This window comes from Apium graveolens, chromosome 4, assembly GCF_009905375.1.
Source record: "Apium graveolens cultivar Ventura chromosome 4, ASM990537v1, whole genome shotgun sequence".
In the NCBI taxonomy this organism is placed as follows: Eukaryota; Viridiplantae; Streptophyta; class Magnoliopsida; order Apiales; family Apiaceae; genus Apium; species Apium graveolens.
Genome location: NC_133650.1, coordinates 253,750,648 through 253,772,536, shown reverse-complemented (window position 1 = coordinate 253,772,536; position 21,889 = coordinate 253,750,648). Strand labels below are relative to the sequence as shown.

At 35.3% G+C, this 21,889-nt stretch overlaps 2 protein-coding genes across 2 annotated transcripts; one reads left to right on the top strand and one right to left on the bottom strand.

Moving 5' to 3' along the window:
- The first annotated feature begins 315 nt into the window (after positions 1 to 315).
- LOC141719522 (uncharacterized) lies at positions 316 to 765 on the top strand. Its single transcript, XM_074521901.1, has one exon. It carries the CDS (start codon positions 316 to 318, stop codon positions 763 to 765), a length of 450 nt encoding a protein of 149 aa, XP_074378002.1.
- Positions 766 to 5,489: 4,724 nt separating this feature from the next.
- LOC141717105 (plant intracellular Ras-group-related LRR protein 6-like) lies at positions 5,490 to 9,051 on the bottom strand. Its single transcript, XM_074519219.1, has 3 exons — positions 8,529 to 9,051; positions 6,539 to 6,708; positions 5,490 to 6,404 (listed from the first exon to the last, which is right to left on the bottom strand). The coding sequence occupies exons 1-3, from the start codon at positions 8,754 to 8,756 to the stop codon at positions 5,696 to 5,698; spliced, it is 1,107 nt and encodes a 368-aa protein (XP_074375320.1). The 5' UTR covers positions 8,757 to 9,051; the 3' UTR covers positions 5,490 to 5,695.
- Positions 9,052 to 21,889: the final 12,838 nt, after the last annotated feature.

Genomic DNA, 21,889 nt, shown 5'->3' with positions numbered 1-21,889 from the left:
AAATGGATTGAAGCGGAGGCATTCAAGCAGGTGACGTCAAAGGAAGTAATTTCATTCATTAAAAGAAATATTCTTTGCAAGTTTGGCGTACAATCCAAAATCGTTTGTGACAATGGATCGCGGTTCATAAGTGACAAAACTAAAGCATTTTTCAAATGTTGGAACATCAACTTAGTTAAGTCAACACTAAGGTATCCTCAAGCCAATGGACAAGCCGAGTCAAGAAACAAGATCATAATCAACAACTTAAAGAGACGTTTGACGACATGTAAAGGAAAGTGGGCTGAAAAATTGCCTTGGGTATTGTGGTAAGACATGACAACTCCAAAGACGTCTATAGGGCAGACACCATATAGTCTAGTCTATGGCACCGAAGTTGTGTTACCAACAGAAGTCATAATACTGACGACAAGATATGGACTCTTGACAAATAATATGAATAACGTAGAGTTATCACATGACAAGGACACAGTGGATGAGTTGAGGGAAATGGCAAAAATCAGGATAGCTTCTTACGAGCAAAGAGTGGCCAATGTCTATAATAAACATGTTCACATAAGGATTTTCCGTGTTGGTGACATGGTACTGAGAAAAACATTCCAGAACATGATGGACATGACGGCAGGGAAGTTTGCTGACACTTGGGAAGGCCCTTACTTCATAGATGTTATCGTGGGACGTGGGGCTTACCGACTATCCAGTATGGATGGAACGCAAATACCAAGAGCCTGGAATGCTTCGCACCTAAAACTTTATCATGTGTAAAGTTTTCTATCTCATCTTTTCAAATTTCTATTTTTAGAAGTCGTGGATCAATAAGTCAATTAGGACATAGTTAGTTTTTGTTAGTCATTTGTGTTTGGCATGACATTGTGTGCTACTTGCTATCATTTGCTTTTGGTAAATCATTTATGCAAGATCAATTTTATGATTCAATTCACTATGAATTACTTTATTGTGCAATGTGATTATGCTCTCGAATTGAGAATTATTTAGGTAATATATATAAGTTTATGCTTGTAAATTCTATCTGCGCTTGCACTTTAATTCTATAAAATTTTAAAACACCACTCTACAATTGTGTAAAATTAAATTCTCAAAGGGCTGATCACCCAGTTACAATTTTTGCTAATTTGCAAGTGTCGTATGCACTTGACGAATTCAGTTGACAATAAGAGCGCTATGACGCCCCTTACGAAAATTACAATATAAAACTACAATATTTACGTACCTATATGACTTTCTACGAATTTATACATAAAATAACTTGGTGTGTTTCAAGAGGGAATAAGGCCTTTTAACCACCCTACGAGTGCTTGCACCAACGTATGTTAACGAAATGATGTGTTAACGATTTTAACAACAAAAGAATACATTTTTACAATGAAAAATGATGACATATGTTAACGTTTGCAATTACGAACAATGACGAACTAAAACGACAAGTTAGGATGATTCCTTCTCCTAAGAGACTATTCGTCGAAATTCTATGAGTCAAACATGCGTCGAGAATATATACATATGATCTTGACGACAAGATTCAATCAACATCAAATTATCTAACCAAACAAAAAGATCAGAAGTTCAATGAAATGTAAAACCCAGAATGATTACGATTCAAAAGATGTAAAAATTACGATTAACATTCGACAAAATAAAACAGAATTCCCCATCTGAAAGATGAAACAGGAATTCAACGTAGCAACTTAAGAACCAAAGTACGAAGCAAAAATCCATAAAGCAAAAATTCATAAAATAAAGCAACAATGTCAAATTACTCCTCATCAGGACTATTATCTTTCAGGGACTTCATCTCAGTGTCTTCATTAGGAGTCTCAAACTCGTCTAGAGGGAAGGCGTCGTCGAGAAAGTCCTTATTATAGATCTTCACGGTCTCAAGCACGTCCCAGGTTTTCCACTCTCCTCTATGAAACTCCAACATGGTGTCAACCCTAGTCCTCATAATCTGCTGATGCACGACCTTCTCAGCATCAGAACGCATGTCGTGTTCAAGGGATTGCACCTTGGTGGCAAATTCATCAAACTCCCTTTGAAGATCATTTATACTCGTCAACCTCTCTTTGGCAACTTTCTCTGCAGCTTCCAACTTCTTGACACAGGACTGATGCTCCTCATCAAGCTCTTTAGCCTTCTGCATCTTGTGATTATAGACTTCACGGGCAACCAACACGCTTTGGAGCGCCTACATGAAACAGGAAGAAGCATGAATCTATAGATATCGACAGAATGTATAAAACAAAGAAAAAATAAATACAGATCTAAAAAAGTAAAAGCAGACTTACATGAAAGGAGTAGCCTGTTGCGTTGTCAAGAATGTCTTCAAGCTCCTTAGCAGAAAGTTCCTCCATTGATTGAGGGAGCACCATGTCATCAAGCAAATGTGCGAAAGTGTGGGGATCAGCACGAACAGAGTAACTTCGAGTCAAGAGTGGCATGGGAACATCAGAGCTAATGGTGGTTACAGATGGGTTGACACGAACCTTCTTAGTCAGGGGGCTAATTGGGGGACTGAATAAAGGGCTAGACAACATAAGAGCCTTGGACGACTCAGTCTCAGTAGACCTTTCCTCACGGGATCTCTTATTGAATAAGTCTTTACCAGAAATCAAAAAAGGCTTAATGGTTGGGGGATTAAAATCTACAATTAGAAAACATGGTTCAATCAGGAATAACAAAAAAGTCCGCACAAATAAAGCCATCGAGACGTATGTCAGGAAAGAAAGGAAACAACATATACCTTTGGTGTATTTCTGTCCTGTACTCATCCCAGCGTCCTGGTCACTTTTGGGGCTCTCCAAAGTCTCGGAAGACAGACTCTGGACTAACGTCGAAGGTTTGACAGCAGGAGATACGACCAGTTTTCCCCTAGTCCTATGTGCAATATTCCTGGACCCGGCTTTCTTCAAAATACTACCTTCACCTCCCTGTGACTTCTTCATATTGGCTACAAACTCCTCGACATTGACTTTACCAGCATTGCGAATTGGACGCCCAAAACAGTTGGGCCATAGTCTCTCAGAAACATGCAAAGACCGGATCTTGTCCACAATGGCCTTAGTGACGGTGTCGTTATCATCAAACTAAAAATCATAGTCTACGAAAATAAATAATATATAAGCACCTCAACAAATTAAGTCTACGATTAAAACGCCTAATTATGAAAGAATAAGCATCATATAGTGCTAACAGTGGTGAGACAAATATGAGAGGTCCACAATATAAGACACATACAGTGAACATAAAACAATACAGTGAATAAAATACTTGCAGAAAAGATTTAAGAGTCATACCCGTGTTGTTCCAACGTTCTAGAAGATACTCGACATCTTTACCCAGTGATTTCTTCTCAGTAAACACATAGTCTTTCTTCCAATTTCTATCATTGACGGTTTCATTGTTGAGTATCAAGGGGTCCTCGGTATCTTTATTTTTGAAACCAACTCTAAAATTACTAAACTTCTTGAGGCTGTAAGAATGCTTCATGACGCCTACATAGATATTCAGTCCATGTTTCTCTTCGATAGCGTCAAGACACGCCAAAACTCTCCAAGCAGACGACATCAATTGCCCAGGGGATATGTTTAGTGCATTCAACACACCAGCAACAAATTTAGAAAAAGAGAAAACAAGTCCAACATCAAATGGGCAGTAGTAAAAACATACCCACCCTTTTCTGAATGAATCAGCACGAACAGTCGAGTCTGGGACGACAATGTTGACGTCGGTGTGGAAAAGTAACTTCAACACTTCAAACCGTTCTGATTTGATTAAACTGGGTTGACTATCACGAGCATCAAGTAGATTGGTCATGATCCAATTAGGGTTTTCAAGAGAATTTTGGTGGATTCACTATGACTTTCAAAGCTACGAGCGAATTTTGTGGCCATGGATGTAGGAAGAAAAGTGATTTAAATTTGTGACAAGAGATGGAAGAGGATTGAACAAGATGTGATGAATAATATTACAAAAGAAAGATTTGTGAGAGTGTATAGGGAAGAGGAAGAGTAAAGATAAACACGGGAGATGGTTTTTTGGAAAATGGAGAGCCAGTGCATGTATATCCACGCTACAGACGGAACGATTACCAAGGGGTGATGAGACGTCTCCCTAGATACTTCTAATTATGACAACAGATTTTGTTTAACCAAAATTCTAGCTAAAAGATTTTATAAATTTAATCTTTGTATTTATAAAATATGGGGCTATTGTTATGTGTGGAATTTAGGACATGACAGGAAAGGTTCACGAAAGGAACAAGATGACGCGTCAAGACGGGAACTCGAGGAAGTTGTCCTGAATAACGTTAGCAAAAGGAGCAGACAACTGAGGGTAGGATTCAGTCCAGTTAACTCCGAATAACATGGAGGAAGAATAGGTAAACCTATCTCCATTATCAACAACCACGATTTGAATAAGAGAAAAGGAAGGATAAGTTGGAGAAAAAAGAGGAAGACTAAAAGGATAAAGGAGGCCAAGAAAAAGAAATAACAACAACAAAACACACTCGAATTCCCCTACAAAGATTGATCCAGAAGAAGATAGAGAAATAGATAAAAAAAACCCGACGTCCAACCCTAGAAACGTGAGCTTAAACCTCCGAAATGTTAACCTTGATTGTCCACCTAAACTATGTTCATGTACTTTGAATTCCATCCCTTGTAATTCATAATTAACGATTTAATGGATTCTATTTCGGTTGGGTACATAAACCCACCCGCAGTTTTTTTCCGTTCTCGGGTTTTCTGCGTCACCAATCTCGTGTGTCTTGTTTATTTACTTTTCATACATATATTCAAGTTACGATAATTCATAAGACAATTTACCCTTAGCATTTAACCCATAAAATTACGGTAAAAACATTCATCATGCTGTCCCGTCCAAGTTGGGTGTTTATTACTTCCCCTCCAACTTGAGAGGGGGTGTTGGCAATATAATTTAATTTATCATTTTTAATTTTAGAGCTGTATATACCAGTTGTACATTTTCCGCCCAAAGTTGTTAGATGTTAGAGTTTTAGACTTTTGTATATAGATACTCACTCTTTCATTCTTTGTACTAACTTTTACTTTTACACACTCTTGTAAATTTGTCAAGATTAAAGATGAGAATCTCTCACGCTCTCTCCCTCTCAAATTATTGATTGATCGATATTTGTTTCGTTATAAGCTTCCGCGCAAATACTGATCGATAGATTTACAAGATCAACAAACTAGCGGTTCCTCACAACTAAAATTAGTTTGTATTGAATCAAGTACTCATGCTGATCTGCATTTGGTTAATTTGTATCTTTTGTATTAGGTTGAATGTGTAATGGTTCCCTTTGTAGTTTTTTTAGGAGGGAAAAAATGGTTGTATATATGTATCTTTCTGAATGGCCAAGAGCAAATCTTTACGTCACTGAGAAAAAATATTGCCAGACGAGGAAACAAAAACACGTATATCATATGAGTATTGGGGATTCAAAAGAGTTCACGACCAGAATCTTAATTAATATATATCTTAAAAAGACCACTATTATGTAGTATTGCCGAATATATGAATACGTAATCTACAACTAATTACATGCTTCAATTAAGCCATAATTGAATTGCAGAAACGCCAACAACAAAGAAGGTACACTCACTTCATATGTACCACCCGTTCAGAAAACAATGATAAATCTCGACTAAAGCTTTCATCTGGTGAAGTAAGTCTTGGGAGATAAAAATCGACGAGGTGAAAACATTTTTAAGTACCTAGGTGAAGCTATGGTTTGGATATTGCTATAATCACTAGGATTATGATTAAATATGAACCCTTGTGTCTCAGTATTATCACCCTCAATCACATTAAGTTGACCTCTGGTAGATGCTGTGAAAGTTCCGTATTTTCTTAGTTTACCAACCCATGATTTCTTCTTAGGAGAGTTTTTATGGCCACCATTCATCTTATCACTTAAATACATTTTCACTTCGAACAAACCCTGCTCAACTACATCAATTGGAGGCGAAACCAAAGGATTGCCTTCGACACTCAGCTTATGTAGCTTAGTTAGGCACCCCATAGAGTCCGGTAATGTAGAAATGTTGTTGTAACTGATGTCAAGTTCTGCTAGAGAAATGAGAAGGCCTATGGAGTATGGTAGGGCTCTTAAGTATTGGAAGTTTTGGCTGACATTAAGGACTTTGAGATTGATCAGGTTTTCCAGGTCATCTGGGAGGCATCGGAGGCAATTGAGACGAGCATCTAGAATGCAGAGGTTAGTTAAGTGAGATGTTGAAGAGGGAAGAAAAGCAAGCTTGTTGGAGTTGACAGAGATTTTCTTTAAATTTACGAGCTCAAATCCTAATGTGTCGGTCAATTTTGTTAACATGTTGAAGTTTGCATTCAGCTCCTCCAGTGATCTGCATAAACGTCAGATTGTCAGAGTAGTTAGAATATGCAGTAAAACAAAAGCTAAAAGTGCAGGTTAAGTTTTTGCTCTTTTTTTAGCCGAATTTTCAAGACAAATATAATATATTCAATAAAAATGAGATACCTGCAATTTTCAATGGTTCTAGGGAGGGACTGGAGAAGGTTGCCGGAAACATTTAAAATCTTGAGCTTTGACAGACATCCAATTGAATTTGGGAGTGTTTTTAGCTGATTCGAGTGCACGTCTAGAACCGCAACATTCAGGAGTCTTGCTGTTAAAGACTCTGGTATACTCTGTCAAAAATTTATACCTTTTTTATTCATAATATATAATTAACTTACTACTAGCATTTTTTTTTTTTGAAACTAAAAGCCAACAAATCATTTAACATAATCTCCACCAAATGAGTAGGAGGAGATGAAAACATAAGAGAGCAATTAAACAAGGAAACTCTAGCCATACTATGAGCCACCTGTTTGCTTGCTTTGGAATATGACATAAACTCAACTTACTACTAGCTTAAAACCGCATACAGCTCCTCTTATTCTACGAGAATCCAAACCGCAGCCCACAACGGAGGAGCCGCCCCTACCAGGCAGGCGGCCACGGGTCATAATGCACTCTTCGCACATGGCACATTTTTTTTAATATAATATATTTTTTAAAAAAATATTTTGAATTTAATTTTTAGTTTTATTCATTTAAAATTTTAAATGATATAATTTTATGATAATTATATTATTAGACGTATATGTTCAAAACCTTTTAGAATATTTAAACTTATTTAAAGTGATAGCATTGGTAGGGGGAATATTGTTATAATAAATTATTATTTTAATTGAAGGTAAAAATATAATGTCTACATTATGTTGGGACCTTAAAAAAATATTATTTTAGCATGATAATTACTTAATCGATTAACTATAACTCTATAAAGAATATTTGAAAAAGACAATTGAACAATATACTTTTATTGATATTTTTATGTGTATTTTTTTAAAGAATAATATTTATATTTTAATTAAAGTTTGATTTTTTAGTTCATCTCAATAGGATACGAATTTTACTTAGTCTAATATAAATTTGATTTATCTCGGATCAGTGGTTTATATTATTTTATTTTAGCCCGATGTCCAATACACCGATCAAATCAAACTAATTATTCTTAGTTTAATTTTAATTTTTTTAAAGTCTGTATCAATAAAATAAATTTGTTTTAGACTGAATAATAAGTATATATTATTTTATTTTTGTTGGTCGAATTGTTTTTATTTTAGTTTTGTGTTACTCTGAATCAATTGTATAATGTATTATTTTTATCCCGGATAAATAACATATTTTTTTTATCCAAATTCATTAGTATAATTTTTTAGGAGGATTGATAGTATTGTTATTTTAGCTCGAGTCACATGATATATCAACTAAATCTTAATAATTATATTTAGTTTGCTTAAATTTAATTTAGCCTGAAGTAACAAAATAATATAGAACTCGATATGAATTAAAATATAAATTGGTAGAAGAAGTTGAATTTAATATAAATTATAATGATAATGATATAGAGTTCGTTAGAAAATAGAATTGAAATTGGTAAAGTAATAGAGTAAGTTGACTTCAATATCAATAAAAATTAGAATTGATCGACCCAACAATTAGAATTAGAATAATTAAATAAGGTAATTAAGTAATTTCAAGCGGGTACCGCGACTACCCGACTTTTAATATTTCGTCTATTATAATATAGTAAGATAGATTTGTTATTGCTTACATCTTGACTTTAGTGATGATAAAAACAATATCAAAATAATATATTTCATTTTTTATTTTTTTAATAGTTAAACTCAGGCCAGTCGAAACTTGACCTCTTCTAGAAAAGCCAACACATTTATTGATGCATCAACCCTTGGTTGGTATAACCAATCTCTTACATCTAACATAGATGCAGGATATACAGATGACATGAATAACATATGCAATCATGCAAGAGAAGCGTAAAAGATTAACATTTGTCACACACACAATCCTATCCAAATATCATGAAATTTTTGGGCATACGGATTAAGATGGTTAGATAAATTGAAGGAAAATAAAAAAAGAGAATAGAATGAATTACCTGAAGGTTGTTATTAGAGAGGTCTAATTTGCAGACAAGTGCAAGATTAATAGAAGGATTAGGGAGAGAATCCAAAGACATTCCGCTCAAATTCAACACATCAAGAAGTTGTGGCTCCTCTTCATTTATTATTGCCATCGACCTTGTCGTCGTAGTCGTATTTATTTCATATTCCTTATTATTACTCATAACATCTTCTTGTTGTTGTTGTTGTTGCTCGTACATCATCTTTACAATATCATGAATAGATACGAATATCTTGATCTACTTGTCTAATTTATTATAAATCTGGATAGCTAGCGATCTCATACGATAATCTCAGAAAAATCACAAAATGATTATGTTTGTTTACGAAACAGAAATATGTATGTGTGTGTAGAGATGACAGGGGAATTCAGAGATGAATGGTGTTTATGTGATCAAGTGAACATATTAAAGTAAGTGGGAAATATTCGTACGGATGAGCACAATGAGGTACTTAACATAACATGCTTGGCTGCGCTTTCATTCCGCTCTAGGATTTCGGATTTCTCTATTATAGAGTCTCTTAAATATAAAATAACTTTAACAAAATTATACTAATTTATAACTTCAATTATTAATTAAAATTTTACAGGCTAAAAAGATGGACTATTTCTTATCTTGAACAAGAAGAAACCTATACAGGCTAACATTATAGAGTTTTCCAAATCTTGACCAGGAAGAAAACACAACCCTGATGTCACTTATTTATTCATTCAAATTAACATTGTTATCCTCGAAAATAAAAAAAGTAGTGTACAAGAAATTAAAGATGTTGTCCAGGAGGATCAGTGGAAGGCTATCAGCAGCAGCAACAACTGCAACTAAGATTACTGGATTGTATCACAACAGAAGCTGCTTCACTACTACACTACTTCCATTGACCAATCTTGTCTTCTTCACATCTACTTTCATATTACTTAAGTTGTCTTAAAGTAAGAATTAAGTTTGTGCCTAATACCATTCTATCCATGCACAGAATCAGCATAACAACAATTCCCATTGCACATTCGTTGATTCCAACGGTAGCGGAGGCTATTCCACAAATGTGGACAGTACTTCTAATGACAGTGCTGAAGTCGAAGATAATTCTGCAAACACGAAAACTACTCAAAGTGATGACAAAGGACTATTAATATATTCAAGGAGAAAAGTGAAACAAAAGGGCAAAACTGTCTGTAACACCCCCAAATCCGGGATCGGGGATCCGGGTTGTCACGAGTTCTATTTCCTTTAATAACACCCAATCTTAATAAATAATCAACTATTCTGTACTATGACCCCACCATAAACACACACACCACAAGTTATAGTCTCAGAGATGAATATCCAAAAATAGTCACAAGTCGTTTTATTCCACAATTATATGTCAATACACCTTAAAAGGGTTTCTGAATAAATTTACATTTCTTTGCCATTATTACAATTCATAAATATACATAAATCTGGTTCATCAATAGTTGAAAACCTAGCCTATTGGTAGCTCCTACCTCAGCTACGGCGGTATCAACGCTTCCAGAAAACTGCGGAACATTTTCTAACCGCTTGCGAATTGGAAGCTTGGTCCTGTTCATCTTGTATATCTGATGTTGTGTGATGAAAGAAGAAAGTAAGGGTGAGCAACAAGCCCACCAAAATAATATGTATAATGATTTACAATATATGAGCATTCTCATAGTACTCATGAATGTCTTGGTCAAAAAGAAATGAACCAAGTTTGATATCTTAACGCGACCAAGTCGCAAAATATTCAGTATATATGTATATATATACTTTTCAAAATCTTGGAAGTCTTCTTCCATGCATAATATACACAGAGTTCCAGTTTATAACTGTATAAAAATATCGTTGCAAGGTGATCTCATATATCTAACCCTGTCTCAACGTTTTTCCGAAAATCTTTGACATGCATAAGATAATCATTTACTAGATATAAGTTTAAAAGATGAAGTTACAAGATACTCCAATATACTTATATCGGAATACTACTTGAACTACCACCGTTCAAGTTATAATCAGTTTCAAAAGTTCATCACCCAGATGAGACTACAAGATAAGATTTGAATAGATTCAATCCTTGAAATATCATTATAAATAATGAAGTTACGAGATACTTCATTAAGTCCCGATATATATATACACCTATATATATATACATTTCATACACTCCTTGAAAACCTCTGTTATGAAAATTATAAACAGAGTTGCAATATCCAATGAATTTTGGAAAGGAGAAAACCTTGGCATAAACCTGATATCTTGCAGATCAGGCAAAGATACCAATAAGTAACCTTTTTCTACTAGTAGATGGATGAATCCCCCACCGGTCATCACCCTGGCCACATAAGGACCTTGTGCTGGACCGCCACCCGGCCTCTTACGCGTTGATGGACTGCTACCCAGCCACTTACACTTTGACAGACCGTACCTCGGCCTGTCGCTTATACCGACTCAATTAGAGGGACTTACTTCCCGAACGTTGGGCAAGTAATCAAATTGTTTTCTCAAAACAACAACCACGTTGCGAATGTAAAATACACCACAGAGCCGGATCCCCCAGGTTTTGAGCGAGTATTTAAATCCCCTTCGAAAGGAGGATCTTAAATATAAAAGAATGAGTTTTGGGATCCGCCCTAACTTTTAGAAATCATTTTGAAGACTCGAAAATATTTTTAAGAATGTTTGGAGTACTGCTGATTTATTAAAATAAATCAGTCCCGATATATTAGAAATATCTAAATATTATTATTTAAATAATATTCTCATAAAGATAATCCTTATAAAAATAATCGAAGTAGAAGTTTTAAAACTTATACTTGAAATGAATAATAATTAACCAAAGATATACTTATACGAAAGTACGATCTTTATTTGAATAATCGAAAATAAGTTTAATTATCGAAACATTATTCTTTAATAAAATAAAGAATATTATTAAATAATAAGCGGAGTCATAATATCTCGAATGAATATTATAAATAATATTCATTAAATAAAATAAACGGAGTCATACATTCTCAAATGAATATTAAAATAATATTCATTAAATAAAATAAAGTTATCGAATAAACCTTATTCGATCAATAGTTTTGAAAACTATATCCATATATATATAAATATATATATATATAATATACTCGGGAACATCGACTCCCGGTTTAGAAATATATTCACCTTTGGGTCCCCTATACTAAGGGTATACGCAACTACTGCTTATCTCTAACATAGGTATTATGCAACTAATAAGCATTTGAACCAACAGATATATAAATCAAGAATACGAAACAGGCATGCATATATACCATATCACATGCTCCAATATATTGCAAGAATTTGCTAATAACAAATATGCATTTATCACAAGATCATGCATATACACATATACATCACAACAACAGTTTATACGGGTAGAAAACTTGCCTGAGTGCTCCCGGATAGACTTAAGCTTAGAGTGGGTCCAATAACCTATGAACAACAACATAAGTCGGAATTAAACCCCGGTCGCTTAAGAAACTAGACTTTAACCATTTAGAGTCCTAACGTTCGCTTTCGCGCTTAACGATTTACTTAAGTCGCTCGAGTACCCTCGACTCCACCATTTTTAATAAATTAACCATTAAGAGTTTTAAGGCGATTCTTTCGCGAGTACCTTACCAACTGCCTAGTCCACTTATCATATTTGTTTCATACCCCAATTAGTCATTTAAAGTCCTTAACCAAGGTTTCAAAGTAAGGCGGGGGGTAATGGTTCGTTCGCGAAACGCCGTTACTTAAAACTGTCATTTCTCCTAAACCGTTCATCGGATTCAAACGAACCACATATCAAAATGAAGCTCGTAACATGAGCTATCTAAACATGGCAATGGTCAAAACCTAACAGTGAGTTCAAGCGTTCTGATGTTAAGAACAAAAATAGTCTAAAGTAAATCAGACATTACGACGGCTATGTCTACGCGATTGCCAATTTTTATACCACTCCAATCAATCCATAATTCAACCCACAATCAACATTACAACCAAAATCCCTCCAAACCTCACCACATCAGTCCATTGCTTCATGTTTTATCCAACTTATTCAATCACAATAAAAGCTACTAACCATACTAAGGTTCATTAACTAATAACCACGATTCAACCATCAAAATCTCTACAAACTCAACCAAACTTTAAACAAACAAGCATCATGCTTCACATATACTATATCAATCATAACCATTCCTAAATACTCAAAACTAAAAGCTAGGGTTTGGAGTTTATACCTTCTTGAAGCTTCTTAACACAACACAAGAGCTTTGAATGCCTAAAAGAACCTTGATCCTTGCTTGTATAACCTTAAACTTTCATAAAAATTTAAGAAAACTAAAGTTATTTTTTGAAAGTTACTATTCACCATCTTCTTCCTTGAATTATTGGAAGAGATTGTGAAGGAAATTGAAGCTTAGATTCATGGGATAGCTATATCTATGTATAAGGAACCTTGGATAATTACCTCATGATTTAACAATGCTTGGATCTTGGATTTTGATTTTTTCTCCTTGAAAATGAAGAGAAAGCCGAGAGCTTCCTTGAAGAAATGGAGTGTTTTGTGTTTTTTGATGTTATGATTTGTTTTTGGCTTGGTTGATCCACCTTGTTTGTTTAATTAACTTTTTACCATGGTAAAGAATGAATGGTCCACAATCAACCAACCAATCCCTCCTTTTTGTCATGCTTAAGTCACCATGCTTATGTCATCTTCCACACTTGTCTTCTTCTTGTTGGTGTGATGACATCATCATCCACCAACCCCTTGATTAACTCCTAATTACTTGCCTAATGACCGCTGATCTGTTATACGGTTCGCTTAACTTTCGTTCTCGTTTATCGTTTGAGGTATCATACCCGGGATCTTATTACTCGGGTTCCCTTAACCTTTCTCAATACATTATATTCCTCTTATGATCCTCTCTTATAATCCTTGAATTTAAATCCTTTTAATCATGTTACCTTATACTCAATTCTTGCGGTATCTGGTGGATTTTCTGGAAAAATTAAAGTGTTCAGATTTGGATTCTGACGATCTTTACATACACTTATATACCACATAGAGTACTAATAATATCCCAGAAGATCAATAAAAGAACCCCTACATAGTGTGGTATGAAAAGTTTTCTTATTCAGCATAATCAGCAAAATTACTATTCATAAGGGTTTCAAAAAGTCCAAAATTTTTGGGGTTATTACAGTCTCCCCTCCTTAAAAGGATTCCGTCCCGGAATCAGGAAAAAATGAATATGGATACTTTCTTAGCATTGCACTTTCTAACTCTCAAGTCAATCTTCCCACATTGTGGTTCTACCATCAAACTCTGACTAGTTTGATAGCCTTTCTCCTAAGCACTTGTTCCTTTTCAATTTATAACCCTTCCTGGTTGCTCCATGTAGGTTACGTCGGGTTGCATGTCTATGCGCTCATATGCCCCTATTTATCTGGCATCTGAATTACACTTCCTTAACATTGATACGTGGAACACGTTATGAACTTGCTACAGGTTCGGGGGTAGGGCTAGCTCGTATGCTAACTTCCCAATATGTTTTAATACTTCAAAGGGTCCAACAATTCGTAGGCTTAGCTTTCCTTTCTTTTTGAACCTCATCAATCCTTTCCAAGGGATACCTTTAACATTACTAGGTCCCCTATTTCCTATTCTTTGTCCTTTCGAGTCAAATCAGCATACCTCTTATGTCCATCTTGGGTTACTACCAGCCGTCCTCTGATTAGATCTAATATATCCCTGGTCCTTTGGACTACTGCGGGTCCGAGCATCTTGCGCTCTACAACTTCCTCCTAACATAAGGGAGATCGACATTGTCTTCCCTCAAGGATCTCATAAGGCGATATCTCAATACTGACATATGATCTATTGTCGTAAGAAAACTCAATCCGTGTTAAGTGATCATTCCAAATTCTTTCAAGTCTATTGCACAGACTCTCATTATAGCTTTTAGCATTAGAGCTTTTGCTTCTTAATACCCATTCTTTTCCAGTTCGTAATCGCTACTACCTTCCGTTCCTAATATTATACTGGTTATACTTTTGCTCGTTAGCGTTCTAGAACCTTTTAATAACCACGTCAACCTTAGTATCACTAACGCGTTAGAATCGGAATACCATCGTACTGATACTACTTCCTTTAGCTGCTTCCATCTTCGAAAGCTTGATCCATCATATAGAAGTAAAGGAATTTGTTGAGAGATCACTATGATCATGAACACTTGTTCTATTACATATTTAGTACAGAAGGTGGCCAACCTTTAGCACTTGACAAGCAATTAAACGACATGTGGTATCCTACTAGGCTTCTATCACAAAGATAGATAGTCATTCGGCAATACCTCCCCTTCTGGAAGGGTTGTTCTTCTCAGCTTACATGAAATGAAAAGAAGAGAAAAGAACAAACTGAAGAGAATTGTATATATGTAAAAAAAATATTGCCATAAAATATCTGGCTTGGAATCTACCTCTGAACTATAGAGGTTTGTCATAGGAGAACAAAACATATATGTATTTATATCAACATCAAGTATTATAGCATCGTATTTCACATGCCTAATTATTTTTTGCTATTCCGTCCATCATTCTATGGACCCATGCTCTTCCTCGAGCTTATACACAATCACCTTTGAAACTCCCTCGATATCGAAAATTGAATCTGGGATCTCATTCTAGACATCATCGTTACTAGAATTCTATGCTTGCACCGCAACCTTCCTCATATAGTAATACGACTCTGTTTTCATAAGAGGGAATAAATATTCAATAGGTAGATACTCTACTTAATTAGTCTATCAATGATAACTTATACACTACCACGACCCGATTAGTGGTACTCAATCTCAACATCCATTCCAATACAACTCTCACGGTTGTAATCAGCTCATTACTCGTAGAATCATTGCTGCATTACTATGGTCCACCACTGACCTACTGTCGTCATTCACTTTCCATGAAATCTTAATATCTAACCATACGGAGTCCATACATGTCGTATAGAATATGAAAGGCATATGTCATAGCCTATTTGTTTATTCGAGGATTTAACTCAACTCAAATAAGAATGTAATAAGTAAATAGTGGATCTGTCGTCAGAGAGATCTCACAAAGTAACATCTGTCAAAGGGTTAAGGAACATTATTCATCTACAGACTTGAAGACTTAATTTACTGGAAGAAGCTCAAGAAATTGATCAAGCCTCAGTGATATAAATCAAGATTGTGGATTTAATCAAGTGACAGAGATCTCGTCAGGGTATCAATTAGTTACAAGGATTTAGTCTAAAGAAAATCAGAGTATCAAAGTCAAGACATGAAGAAACGTCACGGAAGTTTGTCACTCATGAACCAGACAGTACATCGAGTGTCAACATTGAAGTGGTGGAATTGATTCATAATTTCAGTGATTTTCAGAAGATATTCAGAAGAATGGATGCTGCTCAAGATTAGTATTAATTCTCTATTAATTAATTAAGTCATATAATTTAATTAAGAAAATAAATTATATCTTCAAAGATTAATTTATTAATTAATTGAATTAATTGATTAATTAATTCAGAATTAATATTAAGGATTTTCAGGATTCTAATTGGTTTAAAATCTATTTAAATTCAAACAAGATAAACTAATTGTATTAGTATGACAATCAGTATGACAATCAATAGTCATACCGAAAGTCATGATAATTTATTTAATTGTCTTGTTAGAATTTTTATTAGATTAAAAATCTGTTATTGATTTCAGCAAGACAATTTGATTGTACTAATATGACAATCGGTATGAAAATCAATAGTCATACCGAAAGTCATGCCAGTACAGTTGATTGTCCTACCGAAAGTCTTGTTAGTTCAAAAGAATAGTCCTACCGATTGTCATTGCAGTTCATTTCCATTTCGGCTGTTATGATAAAAGAAGCAGAAGACATTCATTAAACACACTTGAATACACAACCAACCATTTGAAGACAACAAAACAAACAGAAGCAGAGAAATTATTGTAAAATCCCCAGAGCATTTATTTCTAGCAGTTATTGTTAAATCCAATCCACTAGAAATTCTTTTGTTGTTCTTGTGTAACTATCTAGCGGATCAAAATCCCTAGAACTTAATCTCAAATCGCTTTTAGCATTTGATTCTAATTATTGCAAAAATAGAAAAAGTTCATGTCGAAATTATTCTAAATTTGTGATAATTAATTTGAGATTAATTCCTTGTAACAGATACCGTTGTTGTAACTCATTTCAAGTTTAATAAAAGTTTTATTTAACTTGAATTTTGTTTCAATTCTTATTCCGCATTTTATTCGATTAACGGTAAAGTTTGTATTTAACCCCCCTTCTACAAACATATTGGGACCTAACAATTGGTATCAGAGCCTTCTGATTAACGTACAAATCTAGATCCTAGACTTTTGTGTTTCTTTCACTCCTTGAATTTTTTATTCACTCAAAAAATTCATAATGACTACACAAAAAGTTGGAACCGTTAAAATTCCACTTTTCGATAAAGAAAATTATGTTATGTGGAAGAAGAAGATGCTACTGTTTTTACAAGTTGCTAATCCCAAATATCTGCAAGTGTTAAAGAAGGGTCCAAAAATTCCTATGGTTATTGAACCAAAGGTAATAGAAAATGATGTGGTGATCACCAAAGTAAGAACTTATGTGAAAGATCCTGAGGATTTCTCTCCTGCTGAAATAGAAGAAGCCTCCCTGGATGCTAGCCTTCAATTAATTTTAGTAGATTCCCTTAATCCCTTGATGAATAGACATGTGATGAATTGTAAAGATTCCAAACATATCTGGGAAACTATTGAGGTTATTAATGAAGGCGCAGAGGAAGTTAGGGAGAACAAGTTAGAAATCCTAACCTCTGAGTATGAATACTTTAAATCCAATCCAGGAGAAGGAATCACTGAAGTGTTTGAGAGGTACAATGCATTGATCAACCACCTGAACATTAATGGTAAATACTATTCCATCAGGGAGGTCAACAAAAAGTTCCTTTTAACACCGCCAACTCATCTCGAACATAGAATCACTGCCATAAGGGAAGCAAGAGATCTGAGTGAGATTTCTTTGGAAAGGCTCTATGGTGTGTTAAAGACTTATGAGTTGGAGCAGATTCAGCAGAAGGAAGTTTACGGGGAAGGAAGAGTGGTCAGCACGTCTACTGCTCTAGTAGCTGATGAACATCAACAACAATCTCAACAGTCAGAAAGAATGGTACAGTCTTCCAAGGTTGAAGAAAATGTGATAGTAGCAGAATTTGATCCTCCTACTACAAATCAATCAGGAGATGATTATTATTCCTTGGAAGAACTGGAGCAATTGGAGGATGAGTCAATGGCCCTTATTGTCAAAAGATTCTCAAATGTCAGATTCAAAAGGAATCCCAAGTTCAAGTACAAGTCCAACTACAACAGATTCCAGAAAGGTGGATCTTCATCCTCTAACACCAGCAGTGGTGGGTATAAAACAGGGATGGTTGATCGAAGCACCATTCGATGCTTCAACTGCAATGAGTTGGGACACTTTGCCACAGAATGCAGGAAGCCAAAACAAGTTAGGAAGAACTCTTACGATTCTAATCAGAAGAGTAAATCTGAAAGGGCTTACCTGGCAAAGGGAAGAAGCTGGGATGATACTGACAGTGAAGATGAAGAAGTTGGGAATCTTGCTCTCATGGCTAGTGATGCAAACACCTCATCGTCAAGAAAAGAGGGCATTAAACAGGTACAACCGGTAGTGTGGATTCTTGACAGCGGATCGTCAAGACATATGACCGGAGATAGAGCCCTGCTATCAAATGTGGTTGAGAAAGCTGGCCCAGTAGTTACCTTTGGAGATAACAACAAAAGTTTAACGGAGGGATATGGCTGTTTGCTAGCTGGAAATGTTATCATTGAAAATGTGTATGTTGTGCAAGGACTTGAACACAATCTGCTTAGCATTAGTCAGTTCTGTGACAACGGCTACAATGTTTTATTCGACAAACTGAAGTGTCAGATTTTGCACAAGAAAAGTGAAAAACCCTCCTTAATGGGAATCCAGAAAGGAAATCTGTTCGTAGCTGACATGAACTCTGGAAGCAATCTTGAAGTCAATTGTTTCTATGCAAAGGCATCGTCAGATGAGAGTTGGCTATGACACAAGAGACTTTCTCATCTCAATTTCAAAACAATGAATTCTCTTGTAAAAGGAGAATTGGTAAGAGGTCTGCCTCAGCTGGAATTCTCTCCAGAAGGACTATGTGAGGCCTGCCAGAAAGGAAAGTCAAAGAAAGTAAGTCACAGAGGCACTGACTCATCTTCCATAACTGGTGTTCTGCAATTATTGCACATGGATTTATTTGGACCAGTTAATGTCCTTTCGATGTCAAATAAGTGTTACTGTCTTGTGATAGTTGATGACTATTCCAAGTATACGTGGGTTTTATTTCTTCACTCTAAGGATGAAACACCACAAGTTGTGATTGATCATATCAAGATGATTGAGTTAGATTCTAATGTCCCTGTTAGAGCAATAAGGTCAGATAATGGAACAGAATTCAATAATTCACTTCTCAATGGATTCTGTACAGACAAAGGGATTACCAGACAATTTTCAGCTCCTAGAACCCCTCAGCAAAATGGAGTGGTAGAAAGGAAGAATCGTACATTGATTGAAGCTGCAAGAACGATGTTAAGTGAATCAGGTCTTCCAATGTACTTTTGGGCTGAAGCTGTCAATACTGCATGTTATACTCAGAATCGAACTCTAATCAACAAAGACTTCATGAAAACTCCTTATGAGATTTTGAATGAACAGAAACCTTCTATCAAATACTTTCATGTATTTGGTGCCAGATGCTTCGTGCTCAAGGATGGAGATGATCGTCGTGGTACATTCGAGGCAAAGGCATATGAGGGTATTTTTGTTGGATATGGAAGAAGATCATACAGAGTGTATATCATTGATCAACACAAAGTAACTGAAAGTGTCAATATTACATTTGATGACACTAAACTCCCTAGTATCCAAACTGAAGATCCTTCTGAGAAACTGAAGTTTGATGATATGTCAGATTCAGAATCAGAACATGGTCAAGAACCTGTGGTTGTTGCTGGTGAAGAACCTGTTAATCATGATGATACTCAAGGTAATAGTGATGGAAACTTTGGCAACAATGGAGATACCACTGCTACTGACGGAGAATCTTCAAGTCAACATGGCAACAACTCAGGGGGGGATGCTGAAGGATCATCAAGTAGGACACAACATCCCAATAAATTTCAATGCGAATCATCAAGATCAAATCTTCCAAGACAGACTGTCTGGAATAAAGCTCATCCTTTTGAGTTGATTATTGGTGATCCAGATGTTGGAGTCAGAACTAGACGTGCTACTCAAAATGAGTGTCTGTTCTCAGGATTTCTTTCTGAGATGGAACTTAAGAAGATTGAAGAAGCACTAACTGATCCAGATTGGGTGATTGCTATGCAAGATGAACTCAATCAGTTTGAAAGTCAACAAGTCTGGAAACTAGTACCTAGACCTACACACAAGAAAGCTGTTGGTACTAGGTGGGTATTCAGGAATAAACTAGATGAAGATGGTGTGGTTACAAGAAACAAGGCAAGACTGGTAGAAAAAGGGTATTCTCAAGCTGAAGGCATTGATTATGATGAAACCTATGCTCCAGTGGCTAGACTTGAGGCCATCAGGATATTTCTGGCATTCACAGCATTCTCAAACTTTAAAGTTTATCAAATGGATGTCAAGAGCGCCTTTCTGAATGGAAAGCTGGATGAAGAGGTATATGTAGAGCAACCTCCTGGTTTTGAAGATCCAGATCATTTGGATTTTGTCTTCTTTCTTTTCAAGGCTATCTATGGGCTCAAACAGTCTCCAAGAAAATGGTATGACACTCTCTCTGAATTTCTTATTGAAAATAGCTTTATTAGAGGTGTCATAGACAAAACTCTCTTTCCTAAAAAACATAAGAATGATACTATATTAGTCCAAGTCTATGTGGATGATATAATATTTGGGTCTACTAATGATAATCTCTGTAAGTGATTTGCTAAGTTAATGCACAGCAAGTTTGAAATGAGCATGATGGGAGAGCTGAAGTTCTTTCTTGGATTACAAGTAAATCAAAGGTTAGATGGAACATTTATTTGTCAATCCAAGTATCTCAAGGAACTCCTCAAAAAGTACAATCTAGAGGATTCTGCATCAGCAAGGACTCCATCAACTACAGCTGTCAAGCTTGGACCATGTGAAAACTCCATTAAGGTAGATGTCACAAGCTACAGAGGTATGATTGGCTCGTTACTCTATCTTACTGCAAGTAGACCAGATATTATGTATGCTACATGCTTATGTGCAAGGTTCCAAGCGGATCCTAGAGATATTCATCTCGTTGCTGTTAAACGAATCTTAAGATATCTTAAGGGAACACCAAATCTAGGTATCTGGTACCCTAAAGAATCTGGTTTTAACCTTGTTGGATATACAGATTCAGATTATGCAGGAAGTGTTGTTGATAGGAAAAGCACCTCAGGGAGTTGTCAATTCCTAGGTAGCAGACTAGTCTCATGGTACAGCAAGAAACAGCAAACAGTTTCCAACTCAACGGCCGAGGCTGAATATATTGCTGCTGGAAGCTGCTGTGCTCAGATCTTGTGGATTAGGAACCAGCTACGAGACTATGGCTCTGTATTGAACAAAATTCCTATTTTATGTGACAATACAAGTGCAATAGCCATCACCAACAACCCTGTGCATCACTCGAGGACAAAGCACATTGACATCAGGTATCATTTTATTAGAGAGCACGTCATGAATGGTACTGTTGAACTATTTTTTGTTCCAACAGAAGAACAAATAGCAGATATTTTCACTAAACCACTTGATGAATCCACATTTACCAGATTAGTTGGTAAATTGGGCATGTTGAATAGTTTTAGTGATTAATTTAGTTAATATCTGAGATCTGTTCTTAAATGAATTTACAAATGAATTTTTCATAAATGAAAAATTCATTTGCAAATTTATTTTATCATTGTATCATATTTCTTGCTTATTTCTATGTAATTTCTAATATCTTATCTTATTTATTTACTCAACTTGTTAATTTTAATGTCTCAGAATATTTTATTTTCTCTAAAAATATTTTTCTATGAATTTAATTTATTAAAATTCAAAAGAAATCTATTTTTGGACTGAAAATATTATTATCTCTGAAATATTTTAATTATTTTAATTTTGTAAATATTTTCTGAATTTTTACTAAGTTATATAAGTCTTTATTTCAGTACATATTT

Excerpts from the sequence above, each read along its gene's own strand:
- LOC141719522 (XM_074521901.1), top strand. The coding sequence starts at position 316 with ATGACAACTCCAAAGACGTCTATAGGGCAGACACCATATAGTCTAGTC.
- LOC141717105 (XM_074519219.1), bottom strand. The coding sequence starts at position 8,756 with ATGATGTACGAGCAACAACAACAACAACAAGAAGATGTTATGAGTAAT. Across the intron at positions 6,709-8,528 it reads TCTCTAATAACAACCTTCAG|AGTATACCAGAGTCTTTAAC; the intron begins GTAATTCATTCT and ends AATTTTTGACAG. Across the intron at positions 6,405-6,538 it reads AGAACCATTGAAAATTGCAG|ATCACTGGAGGAGCTGAATG; the intron begins GTATCTCATTTT and ends ACGTTTATGCAG.